We start from the raw sequence: 13,359 nt of genomic DNA, 5'->3' as shown, positions 1-13,359 counted from the left end.
GTCCATACGGCGGGCAGTGTGAACCCTGTAGGGCCGGTCCATGTTTCGAACCCTGATCCTCGCTTTACTGCTGGTGCCCGGACCTGTGGGTCAGTGAGGTCCGTGAAGGTTCCCTCACTGTGCAGGTATTTGCCAGGCCGTATGAAACTGACGCCTGACCTAGGGCCCAGTGCCCCGTGCGTGCTCTGGTCCCAGTGTTACTCGGGTGTAGTTACCCTGGTGACCACTCTCCTGTGACCCCGGGTCACCGTTACATGACCCAGCTCTAGGCACCTCTCTCCACTTCTCCTCTCTCGTCTACTCTACTACTCTCCACTTGTCCCCTCCCACCAGCCTGTCTAGTCCCCTAGACTGGCTCCGTCCTCTAGGTGGCCATCCCTCTGGTGTCTGACTAGCCAATTACCCCTGGTGTGGAGTGGAAACTGGGATTTTGGTGTGTGCAGTTGTCACTTGAACTGGTGTTCCAGGTCCCTGGGGGTAGGCCCTGCATCCTGGTGAGGATGCAGTACCTAGTAGTGACCTGAGTGGTTCAGGGGCGGTACAGAACAATAGTGTGAAGGGGCATCAAGGTGAGGTCAAGTGTGTGACGGGCACATCCGATGAGAGTTGGGTGTCACCTCTGTGAGGTAGAGGTTGCAAATCTCTAAAAATGAAGTCAAACGAGAAGAGAAGGGTGTGGAGAGATCCTTGTCAGGCCTGTATACGGTGATTGTAAAGCTGTCTGTGCGAGCAGCTGAGACAGGACAGAGAGGAAAAACGAGCAAGTCCGATGGTATGAGGAAAGTAGAGTGCAAGCTTATGGGAACCACGCAGGACAATGTACAGAGACGGCGTAGGCACAGGAGCACCATTTATGTGTATGGAAAGACTGCAAATAGTTACCTACAACATATAAAGTCCTGTCCGAACGTTTTGGCATTCTTAATATTGTTCCAAAATACTTCTCCCAGAAAATTATTACAATTATACATGTTTTGTTATACACACGTTTATTAACTTTGTGTGTATTGGAACAAGACAAAAAAACTGAGGAAATAAAGGCAAACTGGAGATAATTTCACACAAAACCCCAAAAATGGGCCTGACAAAATTGTTGGCACCTTTCCAAAATTGTGGGTAAACAACTTTGTTTCAGGCTTGTGAAGTGTGGCGCCCCTGAGGCTTCCGTCGCCACAGGTCATTGCACCCCATCCAGCGGTGTGATGCCCCATTCTGGGTGAGGAATGGAGTGAACACCGGTCCCCTGGTAAATCCACACTACACCCATTGCTAGAAACACACTGGGACCAGTGATAGTGGCAGAAACCCTCCCATGCTGCATGCTGGGAGGGGCCGTAAGACCCATCCCTGCTCCCATAGGGTAGATCAGAGCAACTGGGGAGGTGGGAGGAGCCACATGAGGGCAGACACAGAGAGGAAGGTCTAGTGTGAGCAGATAGAGAGAGGGTGGGGAAGGAAGAGGAGGTCTGCAGGAGGCAGGCAAGGAGGAGAAGTGAAAGGAAAGAGAGCTCCAAGTCAGTCAGGAGCTGAAACGAAGAAAGAGACGCTTCCTGGTGAAGATCCTGGGACTCAGAGGGTCCAGGTGACACCAAGCAGAGGAACAGAAGGGATTCCAGGGTCACGGATAGCTGTAGAGCTGCGGTGGCCTGTTCCACAGGAACATCAATGGAGGGATCAAGCTGCAACAGGGGACGGTCCCTAGAAACCGGAGGAGTGCAAAATCATCTCCAAACAGTAAAAACCGAGGCCCAGGGAATGTTGTAAACTCCCCAGGCCACAGCCCACAGCAGCACCTCTAGAAAAGGGGTAATCAGCCGACAGGTGACCCCCCAGCCTGGAGGCTGTTGTGGAGGCCAAGCCAGGTTTACCCTACAAAAGGCAAGGCTTAGGAAGACAGCGGAAGACAGAGACACTTAAGAGAAGGGCACCGGGTTTTGCTTCAAGAATCACCCAGAAACGGCGGAGGTCCCTGACAGTGGTCCCAGCAGTCCAAGGGTTCCTGCCGGCCTTGACAAGAATTGTGAGTAAAGAACTTGAACTGCACCCTTGGAGTGGTCTCTGTTATTTTAGCTGCTTAGACTTCCACTACACCATAGACTCTCACGAGCACCAACAGTGTCCCCGGGGCATTGCTCCACCTGTGGGGAGCAGTATCATCATTGCTGCCACTTCATCACCCCGGAGGCCTCATACAGCAGCGGCGGCTTAATAGCCGCATACCACAGGTGGCGTCACGAACACAAACTTTAATTCATCAGCCATATTTAACTGACACCCACCAGGGCCACGGAGTCGGGCCCCGCCACCACTGACTACCCCCGGACTAGTCCGGCCCGGCACCGGGTTCCCATAGCCCTGGGGTGGGCGAGTCAACTTTGGCGTCACGAACAGGATTTCGTGCCCGGTCCCACCGGGTACTGTGCGCCTGAAGAACCGTGTGACAAAACTGTGTGTTTTACTGTGAAAACCGCCGCCATTAGCGCTGCTGAGCGCGGGAAGAAGGGTGGCGTGCCTGTAGAAAGAGCGCGAAAAGAAGCTCCGACCCCTTGTCTAGAGAAAGAGCGCGAAGCAGTGCCCGCTATGGAGAGCGGAGGAGAGAAAAATGGCGCACTAAGAAACTGACAGGCAGTTAATGCTGCTGTCTGGAGGAAGAGAGAAAATGGCTCCTGTAAGCGGAGGCCAGGGGGAGCTCACCTGGATCAGGCCTGTGACCGCCGCTGAGCTGGAGGCTGAGGTCGGAAGGATGGCTGACGGGATGAAGAAGCAGAGCAGATGGGAGACAGCCGTGTGGGGGAAGGAGATGGTGCTGGCCATGAGGAGTCTGCAGAAGTCTGTGCAGCGAGGCCTGCGTGGGGGTGATGCCCACGTCCATCCAGAGTCCACACCAGCGATGCCGATCCTGCTGCAGAGTATCTCCGGCCTAGATCTGGGTGAGTCCCATGCTGCCCCTGCCGGCGCGAGTGCCCCAACCCCCGCTGCCATGCCCGCGGTCCCTGGAGAGACGCCCGGCGCGAGTGCCCCAACCCCCGCTGCCATGCCCGCGGTCCCTGGAGAGACGCCCGGCACGGCGACACCGATCCAGGCCGCAGCCACGCCAGGTGCGGCCTGCCAAGATTTCGCCGCCGGAGCGACGCCCATCCACGCCTCAGCAGCGACGCCAAGCCCGGCCCGTCCAGCTCAGGCCCCAGCAGTGATACCCCGCTCGGCCAAACAAGATCCCGCCGCAGCGGCAACGTTAATCCACGCCGCAGGTGCGGCCCGCCAAGCCCAGGCCGCAGCCACGCCAGGTGCGGCCCGTCAAGAATCGGTCACAGCAGCGACTCCAATACAGGCCGCCGCCATGCCAGGCGCGGCCCGCCAAGACCAGCAGACGCAGACTGTGCTGACCGCTGTCTACCTGCTGCCAGGTGGGGAGCCGGAGAAGAATCCCTACATGTAAAGAAGTAAGAAGATGCTGAACTGTATATAGCCCCTGTCTGCCCCTCATTCTTTGTGAAGATGTCCCTTTTGTGCTGCCCCAATGTTCTTTTTGAAGACGACACCCTACCCTGCCTTACTGCCCCTTGTGCTTTTTGAAGAAGTCACCCCCTTGTTGATGTGTTACCGGGCCACTGGACTGGAATGTGGTCCCCAGTGAATGTAAATGTATGTGTCATGTGTTACCAGGCCACTGGACTTAGTGGCTGGTATGTTGTTTTTGTAGCTTGAGGAAGCTGAACGAACTGCAGGCTACTGGACTTGTTGTACCCATGATGTATATAGTTGCACCAGTTGTGCCCCCTACCAGAATTATGGGGGAAGTGCCCAAACTGTGCAATAGACTGAAAGTGCACACTTAGATGTTTCTTTATAAGAAGTTTGCAACGTTTAAATACTTGTGCCTCCCATAAAGGGAAGAAATGTTTAATTGTTTTATGTTATGCATAACAAAAATGTTTTTTGCAGTTTCTCCACATGTCTTGTTGTTTTTCAGCCCGAGGACGTGCTGGGATTCGCTGTGGGGGAGTGTGGCGCCCCTGAGGCTTCCGTTGCCACAGGTCATTGCACCCCATCCAGCGGTGTGATGCCCCATTCTGGGTGAGGAATGGAGTGAACACCGGTCCCCTGGTAAATCCACACTACACCCATTGCTAGAAACACACTGGGACCAGGGATAGTGGCAGAAACCCTCCCATGCTGCATGCTGGGAGGGGCCGTAAGACCCATCCCGGCTCCTATAGGGTAGATCAGAGCAACTGGGGAGGTGGGAGGAGCCACATGAGGGCAGACACAGAAAGGAAAGTCTAGTGTGAGCAGATAGAGAAAGGGTGGGGAAGGAGGAGGAGGTCTGCAGGAGGCAGGCAAGGAGGAGAAGTGAAAGGAAAGAGAGCTCCAAGTCAGTCAGGAGCTGAAACGAAGAAAGAGACGCTTCCTGGTGAAGATCCTGGGACTCAGAGGGTCCAGGTGCCACCAAGCAGGGAACAGAAGGGGTCCCAGGGCCACGGGTAGCTGTAGAGCTGCGGTGGCCTGTTCCACAGGAACATCGGTGGAGGGATCAAGCTGCAACAGGGGACGGTCCCTAGAAACCGGAGGAGTGCAAAATCATCTCCAAACAGTAAAAACCGAGGCCCAGGGAAAGTTGTAAACTCCCCGGGCCACAGCCCACAGCAGCACCTCTAGAAAAGGGGTAATCAGCCGACAGGTGACCCCCCAGCCTGGAGGCTGTTGTGGAGGCCAAGCCAGGTTTACCCTACAAAAGGCAAGGCTTAGGAAGACAGAGGAAGACAGAGACACTTAAGAGAAGGGCACCGGGTTTTGCTTCAAGAATCACCCAGAAACGGCGGAGGTCCCTGACAGTGGTCCCAGCAGTCCAAGGGTTCCTGCCGGCCTTGACAAGAATTGTGAGTAAAGAACTTGAACTGCACCCTTGGAGTGGTCTCTGTTATTTTAGCTGCTTAGACTTCCACTACACCATAGACTCTCACGAGCACCAACAGTGTCCCCGGGGCATTGCTCCACCTGTGGGGAGCAGTATCATCATTGCTGCCACTTCATCACCCCGGAGGCCTTACACAGCAGCGGCGGCTTAATAGCCGCATACCACAGGTGGCGTCACGAACACAAACTTTATTCATCACCAAGTCATCAGCCATATTTAATTGACACCCACCAGGGCCACGGAGTCGGGCCCCGCCACCACTGACTACCCCCGGAATAGTCCGGCCTGGCACCGGGTTCCCATAGCCCTGGGGTGGGCGAGTCAGAAGCTCATTCAAACTCACCTGTGACAAGAAACAGGTGTGGGCAATATGGAAATCACACCTGAAACCAGATAAAAAGGGGAGAAGTTGACTCAGTATTTGCATTGTGTGTCTGTGTGTGCCGCACTAAGCACAGAGAATAAAAAGAGAAGATGGCTTGCTAACTAAACTTGTTGAAAAATATCAACAATCTCAAGGTTACAAGTCCATCTTGAGAAATCTTGATGTTCCTTTGTCCACATTGTACAAACATAATCAAGAAGTTTACAACCCATGGCACTGTAAATAATCTCCCTGCATTTAGTGCTGGCTATCTTGTTTTTTTCATTGAATTGGTCGGTGGCTGACCCCCACCTTGCCGTGCACCCCAATTTAGGTTGTATTCCACCTGTCTTGATTTTGGCGGTTGGTGACTGTTCACATTCAGCCATCATGCACTGTCCACAGGCTATTTATTTCAATCAGCATTTGCTTGGGCCTGTCCCGCCCACAGCCATGATTCAGTCATGGGTACGGGATTGAAAAACACTAAGTGCTGCTAAGAACAGTTCTACTTTTCATATGTGAGGCCGTTTGGCACATTTTATATAAAATATTTTAGAGCAGGCTGCCCCAAAGAGATCTGCTGTGACGTGGCGGGGTAGCTCAAGAAATTGCAATTTTTTGCCAAAAATCGCAAATTTTAATTAGTACAGTTTGGAATTTTTAGTGCAGTAGTGCACATTTAGTGCTGGCTATCTTGTTTTTTTCAGAGAAGAGAACTGTCTGAGGACTTGAGAACAAAAATTGTTGAAAAATATCAGCAATCTCAAGGTTACAAGTCCATCTCCAGAGATCTTGATGTTCCATTGTCCACAGGGTGCAAACATAATCAAAAAGTTTACAACACATGGCACTGTAGCTAATCTCCCTGGATGTGAACGGCAGAAGAAAATTGATGTAAGGTTACAGTGCAGGATACTCCAGATGGTGCATAAGCCCCAATTAAGTTCCAAAAAAATTCAAGCTGTCCTGCAGGCTCAGGGTGCATCAGTATCAGGGCGAACTATCCATGCAAATCTGAATGAAATGAAATTCTATTGTGGAGACCCAGGAGGACCCCACTGCTGACACACAGACAGAAAAAAAGCCAGAGTGCAGTTTTCCAAAATGTATATGAGTAACCAAAATCCTTCTGGGAAAGCGTCTTATGAATAGATGAGACTGAAATAGAGCTTTTTGGTAGAGCACATCATTCTACTGTTTGCTGAAAACAGAATGAGGCCTACAAAGAAAAAAAACACAGGAATGAGTGAACCCTTGAATATTTGGGTTCGCTGAATTTGCACAAACTGAAAAAAAGTCAATAGAGACGAGACGTTTTGGGAAAAGGTCATAGTAAAGGCTAGGGGGCTACAAAAGGAAGCTAAAAGGGAGGTAAGAGCAGGATAGATACATACCATGTTTCCCAGAAGATAACACTGCAGTCAGACTGTTTTCTGGCCCGCTCATTAAGCTTCATGAATATTCACTGCTTCCCTCGCCCACCCTCTGTGCCAGTGTCTGTGATTGGTTGCAGACTGCAATACATGACCCTCATCCTCGGTATCGGCGTCTGTGATTGATTGCAGACCAGTTTTCTGTATGGTAGTGTATAAATAAATAATTAAAAAAAATGGTGTAAGCTCCCGCCATATTTTTGATAAGAAGCGTGGGTAAAACAGACGGCTACAGGCTGCAACCCCCAGTGGTCTGCTTTACTATGCCTGGTTCTCAAAAATAGAAGGGATCCCACATTGTTTTCCTTAAATGATTTAAATAATTAAAAAGAAACTAAATGGGGACCACGCATTTTTAATAATCAACCACGGTAAAGCTGACAGTTGCTGCCTGGTCTTATCAAAGTGGGAAGAACCATGGCTATTGGCCCCTACCAGCCTAAAAATACTAGCCCGCAGCTGCCCCAGAATTGGTGCATCCATTAGATGCTCCAATTCTGGCACTGTACCCGGCTCTTGCCGATTATCCTGGTGTGGTGGCAATTGGGGTAATATATGGGGTTGATGTCAGCTGTGATTTGTCAAAATTCACAGCTGCCATCAAGCCCTAGGTTAGTAATGTATGTCAAAAGAAATAAATACACACAAACACAGAGAAATACTTTATTTGAAACAAAAAAAACACACCCTCTTTTACCCCTTTATTAACCCCAGAAAAGTATGCCATATGGTAAATGATCAATGATGAAATCATTGGAGCAAAATCATACATACACTTCACTTCCATGAGGACGTTAAATGACAAAACGCGCGTCGGGGTTTGTGGCATACAGGTAGAACAATTTGATTTGCTCCAATGATTTCATTATTGATTATTTGCCATACTTTTCTGAATAGGCTCATGAATATTGATCAGCACCCACAACCTCCATTCTATTGATCACTAGATTGCTATTTATTTTGCACTGTCGAATTTTATACAGGCATTTTTTCCTAGTATCTTTTTTTTGTGGTGCCATACACTTTATGACTACCAGCACTTTATTATATGCCTGTTTTTTAATACATCAATTGCATCCCCATGTATACCTGCTTTTGCCCTGTGCTTGGAAGAATCCTCTGTGCGTTTTGATATTTTATATTATATATGTATATTTTGCGATTTTAATATAAATTCTAATACAATACAATATTTTAGCCGAACAATTTACTTTTTAGTCAATTTTTCCTCCTTTACGGTGATTACATGCTCACACGTTTAGGAGGTCTTTTTTTATTTTTTTGATTTTTCTATGATTTATGCTGACAATACAGAGATTTTTGATTGTTTTTTTCATAAACCAATAATGTATATCTCTCATTCAGGCCCCCATACAGTAATTATGTCTCCCATCCTGGCCCCTCTCTGTTATATTGTCCTTATGCTCAGACCGTCCAGTAATGTCCCTCAACCTAGTCCCCATATATCTCTCATCCTGGACCCCGTATATCATACTGATCCCCATATATGTTCCATCCTGGTCCCCATATATGTCCCATCCTGGTCCCCATATATGTTCCATCCTGGTCCCCATATATGTTCCATCCTGGTCCCCATATATGTTCCATCCTGGTCCCCATATATGTTCCTTCCTGGCCCCATATATGTTCCATCCTGGTCCCCATATATGTTCCTTCCTGGCCCCATATATGTTCCATCCTGGTCCCCATATATGTTCCTTCCTGGCCCCATATATGTTCCATCCTGGTCCCCATATATGTTCCTTCCTGGCCCCATATATGTTCCATCCTGGTCCCCATATATGTTCCATCCTGGTCCCCATATATGTTCCATCCTGGTCCCCATATATGTTCCTTCCTGGCCCCATATATGTTCCATCCTGGCCCCCATATATGTTCCATCCTGGTCCCCATATATGTTCCATCCTGGTCCCCATATATGTTCCTTCCTGGTCCCCATATATGTTCCATCCTGGTCCCCATATATGTTCCTTCCTGGCCCCATATATGTTCCATCCTGGTCCCCATATATGTTCCTTCCTGGCCCCATATATGTTCCATCCTGGTCCCCATATATGTTCCATCCTGGTCCCCATATATGTTCCATCCTGGTCCCCATATATGTTCCATCCTGGTCCCCATATATGTTCCATCCTGGTCCCCATATATGTTCCTTCCTGGCCCCATATATGTTCCATCCTGGTCCCCATATATGTTCCTTCCTGGCCCCATATATGTTCCATCCTGGTCCCCATATATGTTCCATCCTGGTCCCCATATATGTTCCTTCCTGGCCCCATATATGTTCCATCCTGGCCCCCATATATGTTCCATCCTGGTCCCCATATATGTTCCTTCCTGGCCCCATATATGTTCCATCCTGGTCCCCATATATGTTCCTTCCTGGCCCCATATATGTTCCATCCTGGCCCCCATATATGTTCCATCCTGGTCCCCATATATGTTCCATCCTGGTCCCCATATATGTTCCATCCTGGTCCCCATATATGTTCCATCCTGGTCCCCATATATGCTCCATCCTGGTCCCCATATATGTTCCATCCTGGTCCCATATATGTTCCATCCTGGTCCCCATATATGTTCCATCCTGGTCCCCATATATGTTCCATCCTGGCCCCCATATATGTTCCTTCCTGGCCCCATATATGTTCCATCCTGGTCCCCATATATGTTCCATCCTGGTCCCCATATATGTTCCATCCTGGTCCCCATATATGTTCCATCCTGGCCCCCATATATGTTCCATCCTGGTCCCCATATATGTTCCATCCTGGTCCCCATATATGTTCCTTCCTGGTCCCCATATATGTTCCTTCCTGGCCCCATATATCATCATGGTCCCCATACAGTATATGTTGTATCCTAGTCCTCACATGTCATCCTGGTCCCCATATACTGTACGTTACATCCTGGTCCCCATATGTCATCCTGGTCCCCATATGTCATCCTGGTCCCCATATGTCATGTCGGTCACTATATATGTGCCATTCTCTTCCCCATATGTTATTCTGGTCCCCATATATCTTCCATATTGGTCCCCATATGTCATGCCCCACTCTTTCAAAAAATAAAAAATATTCTTGTCACCTGTCCGCAGTCCCGGTGGAGGTTTAGTGCCCTGTGATACATTTCAGTAAAATATGCCTCCGAGGAGCCACATTCAGTTGAAACAGGAGGGTTCCCAGAACCAGATTGGGAGGCTGCTTCTTGCTGGTTTGGAGAACTGGCTGCTATTTTGACAATCAATTCCCCCAAACTGGAGAGAACCAGCTAAATCACACTGCTACTGCAGACAGTGGACAAAGGAACATCAAGATCTTGGGTGATGCGCTTGTAACCTTGAGATTTGTTGATATTTTTTTTAAAAAAAATTTGGTTCTCGCTTCCTCAGACAGCTCTCTTCTTTTCTTTCTGTTCTCCATTCTTACTATTGCACACACAATGCAAAGATTGAGTCAACTTCTCCCCTTTTTATCTGGTTTCAGGTGTGATTTTCATATTGCCCACTCCTGTTACTTGCCACAGGTGAGTTTCAATGAGCATCACATGCTGGAAACAAAGTTGTGTTCCCATCATTTTGGAAATGTGTTATCAATTTTGTCCTGCCCATGTTGGGAGTTCTGTGTGACGTTATATCCAATTTGACTTTTTTCCCTGTTTTTTTGTGTTTTTCCTAAAACACACAAAGGAAATAAACATGTGTATAACAAAACATGTAATTGCAATATTTTTTTAGGAGAAATACTTAATTTTTTAGAGCAATTTAAAGGGTGCCAACACTTTTGGCCATGACTGTATATGGCACTGATTTTATTGCTTGTTCATGGGGGTGTGAGTACTTTCTATATGACCCCAGTCCATGTAATTATGTATCATCCTTACATAGGTCTTTTGTGTACAGCAGCTGGTACTCTATGGGGGTGTGAATACTTTCTATATAACACCAGCCCCATGCATTGATGTACCATCCTTACATAGGTTCCCTATGTACAGAAGCTGGTCCTCTATGGGGGTGTGAATACTTTCCATATATGACCCCAGTCCATGTAATTATTTATCATCCTTACATAGGTCCTCTGTGTACAGCAGCTGGTCCTTTATGAGGGTGTGAATACTTTCCATATATGACCCCAGTCCATGTAATTATTTATCATCCTTACATAGGTCCTCTGTGTACAGCAGCTGGTCCTTTATGAGGGTGTAAATACTGTCTATATATGACCCCAGTACATGGACTCATGTACAATCCTTACATAGGTCCTGTGTGTACTGCAGCTGGTCCACTATGGGGGCGTGAATACTTTCTATATATGACACCCAGTCCAAGCAATTGTGTACTGCAGCTGGTCCTGTATGGGGGTGTGAATACTTCCAATATATGACCCCAGCCCATGCAGTCATGTACCATCCTTATACAGGTCCTCTGTGGACAGCAGCTGGTCGTCTATGGTGGTGTAAATACTTTCTATATATGACCCCCAGTCCAAGCAATCGTGTACTGCAGCTGGTCCTGAATGAGGGTGTTAATACTTTCTATATATGATCCCAGTCCATGCAATTGTGTACAGCAGCTGGTCCTCTGTGGGGGTGTGAATACTTTCTATATCTGACCCCAGTCCATGCAATCGTGTACCATCATTACATAGGTCATCTATGTACAGCAGCTGGTCCTCTATGGGGGTGTGAATACTTTCTATATATGACCACAGTCCATGCAATCATGTACCATTCTCACATAGGTCCTCTGTGTACAGCACCTGGTCCACTATGGGGGCGTGAATACTTTCTATGTATGACCCCAGCCCATGCATTCATGTACAATGCTTACATAGGTCCCCTATATACAGCAGCTGGTCCTTTATAGGGGTGTTAATACTTTCTATATATGACCCCAGCCCATGCAATCATGTACCATCCTTACATAGGTCCTCTGTGTACTGCAGCTGGTCTTCTATGGGGGTATGAATACTTTCTATAGATGACCCCAGTCCATACAAAAATGTACCATCCTTATATAGGCCCTCAGCTAGTCCTCTATGGGGGTGTGAATACTTTCTATAGATAACCCCAGTACATAGGTCCTCAGCTAGTCCTCTATGGGGGTGTGAATACTTTCTATAGATGACCCCAGTCCATACAATCATGTACCATCCTTACATAGGTCCTTTGTGTACTGCAGCTGGTCTTCTATGGGGGTGTGAATACTTTCTATATATGACCCCTGCAATCATGTACCATCCTTCCATAGGTCCTCTGTGTACAGCAGCTGGTCCTCTCCTCTACCGCCGGGGCCATGGACGATGAGGACGACCCCCGCCGCCCGCTGCTGAGAGTCGTTCAGGAATCATTTTTGCCAAAGTCCATATCAAGTAAGTGCAAATAAATAAATCCTTGATTATTAGGAGCCCTCGTTATACAGGAACATGGAGATCTGGTGGAGACTCCGGAGTGGACCCTGAAGCATCAGTCGAGGGTGGATCTAAATCTACAAGTCACTGCATATTATATAGAGTCACAGTGAATCAGTCATTATGAAACAGACAGATCAGGCTGAGCTCAGACAAGCAGGCACCTTCCAGGAGGGCTCTAGAGAGGAAGCCTTGTGTAGATATTGGGACCATCTGTTGGCCAATATACAAAAATCCCCCATGCCAGGGGGCTCCAAAATGATTTTGTAGCTTCATTGATCCCCTCTGTCGTAGCCCCCAGAGACCATGACTGACCCCTGTTTTTTCTTCCTGCAGTTGCTCTGAAATGCATCTTGGTTGGGATTAACATCGCCAGTATCACCGTCGGTGAGTCTCCATTGGGTATAATCTCCCCTCCGTTCCCAAAAATTTACTTCATTTTCCATTATTTTTTCATTTTGTAGAAATAAAAACCTTTAGCAATGTGGAAACCGTCAGCAAGCTGCTATTGGCAGATTTGTCATTCTTATATTGTGTGCACAATGTACAATATTGAATATATGATTGGCTCATTAGCACCTTAGAGGGGTTTTCTGCTTTAGACACTCACCCAAAAAATGAACCAATCACACGACATGAGCCCCAGCAATCAGCTGTAATCTTTAAGGGAACCTAGCTATGTGTTATGATGACTCTGGGATAGCGGGAAATCAGGGCTCCTAAGATGTCCCTCAATTTAGGGGGCCCTATGCTATCCCTAACCTTAGGGATACTCCTGATGGTGGAGAGGCCTGAGCCTCCTTCCTGTCCCTGTTCCTGAGCAGTTGTGAAGCTGTCTACGGAACTATCACGATAACTATGGCATAGCGGGGAATTGGGGCTCCTCCACTGTCCCTCAATTTAGGGGACCCTATGCTATCCCTAACCTTAGGGATACTCCTGATGGTGGAGAGGCCTGAGCCTCCTTCCTGTCCCTGCTCCTGAGCAGTCATGAAGCTGTCTACGGAATTATCACGATGACTATGGCATAGCGGGGAATTGGGGCTCCTCCACTGTCCCTCAATTTAGGGGACCCTATGCTATCCCTAACCTTAGGGATACTCCTGATGGTGGAGAGGTCTGAGCCTCCTTCCTGTCCCTGTTCCTGACCAGTCCTGATCTGATTCCTCTTCCCCTGATGGAGGGACGGGACAGGAATGTGATGAAACTCAC

General features: G+C 48.2%; 1 protein-coding gene across 3 annotated transcripts in view; it reads left to right on the top strand.

The window, feature by feature from the left end:
- Window positions 1–13,359, top strand: part of LOC142302104 (transmembrane protein 272-like) — a 151,286-nt gene that overhangs the window by 121,226 nt on the left and 16,701 nt on the right. For 2 of the 3 annotated variants that reach the window (XM_075343190.1, XM_075343188.1), the window contains exons 2-3: window positions 11,988–12,108; window positions 12,484–12,534. In XM_075343190.1, coding sequence (XP_075199305.1) covers window positions 12,033–12,108; window positions 12,484–12,534 — 127 coding nt within the window. In that variant the 5' untranslated portion in view covers window positions 11,988–12,032. Of the gene's footprint in view, window positions 1–10,224; window positions 10,265–11,987; window positions 12,109–12,483; window positions 12,535–13,359 lie in introns of all 3 variants that reach the window. The other variant, XM_075343189.1, reaches the window with a different exon arrangement.

Source organism: Anomaloglossus baeobatrachus, chromosome 4, assembly GCF_048569485.1.
Source record: "Anomaloglossus baeobatrachus isolate aAnoBae1 chromosome 4, aAnoBae1.hap1, whole genome shotgun sequence".
Lineage (NCBI taxonomy): Eukaryota > Metazoa > Chordata > Amphibia > Anura > Aromobatidae > Anomaloglossus > Anomaloglossus baeobatrachus.
Note: the sequence above shows the minus strand (reverse complement) of the source record. Positions and strands in the feature narration are given on the sequence as shown.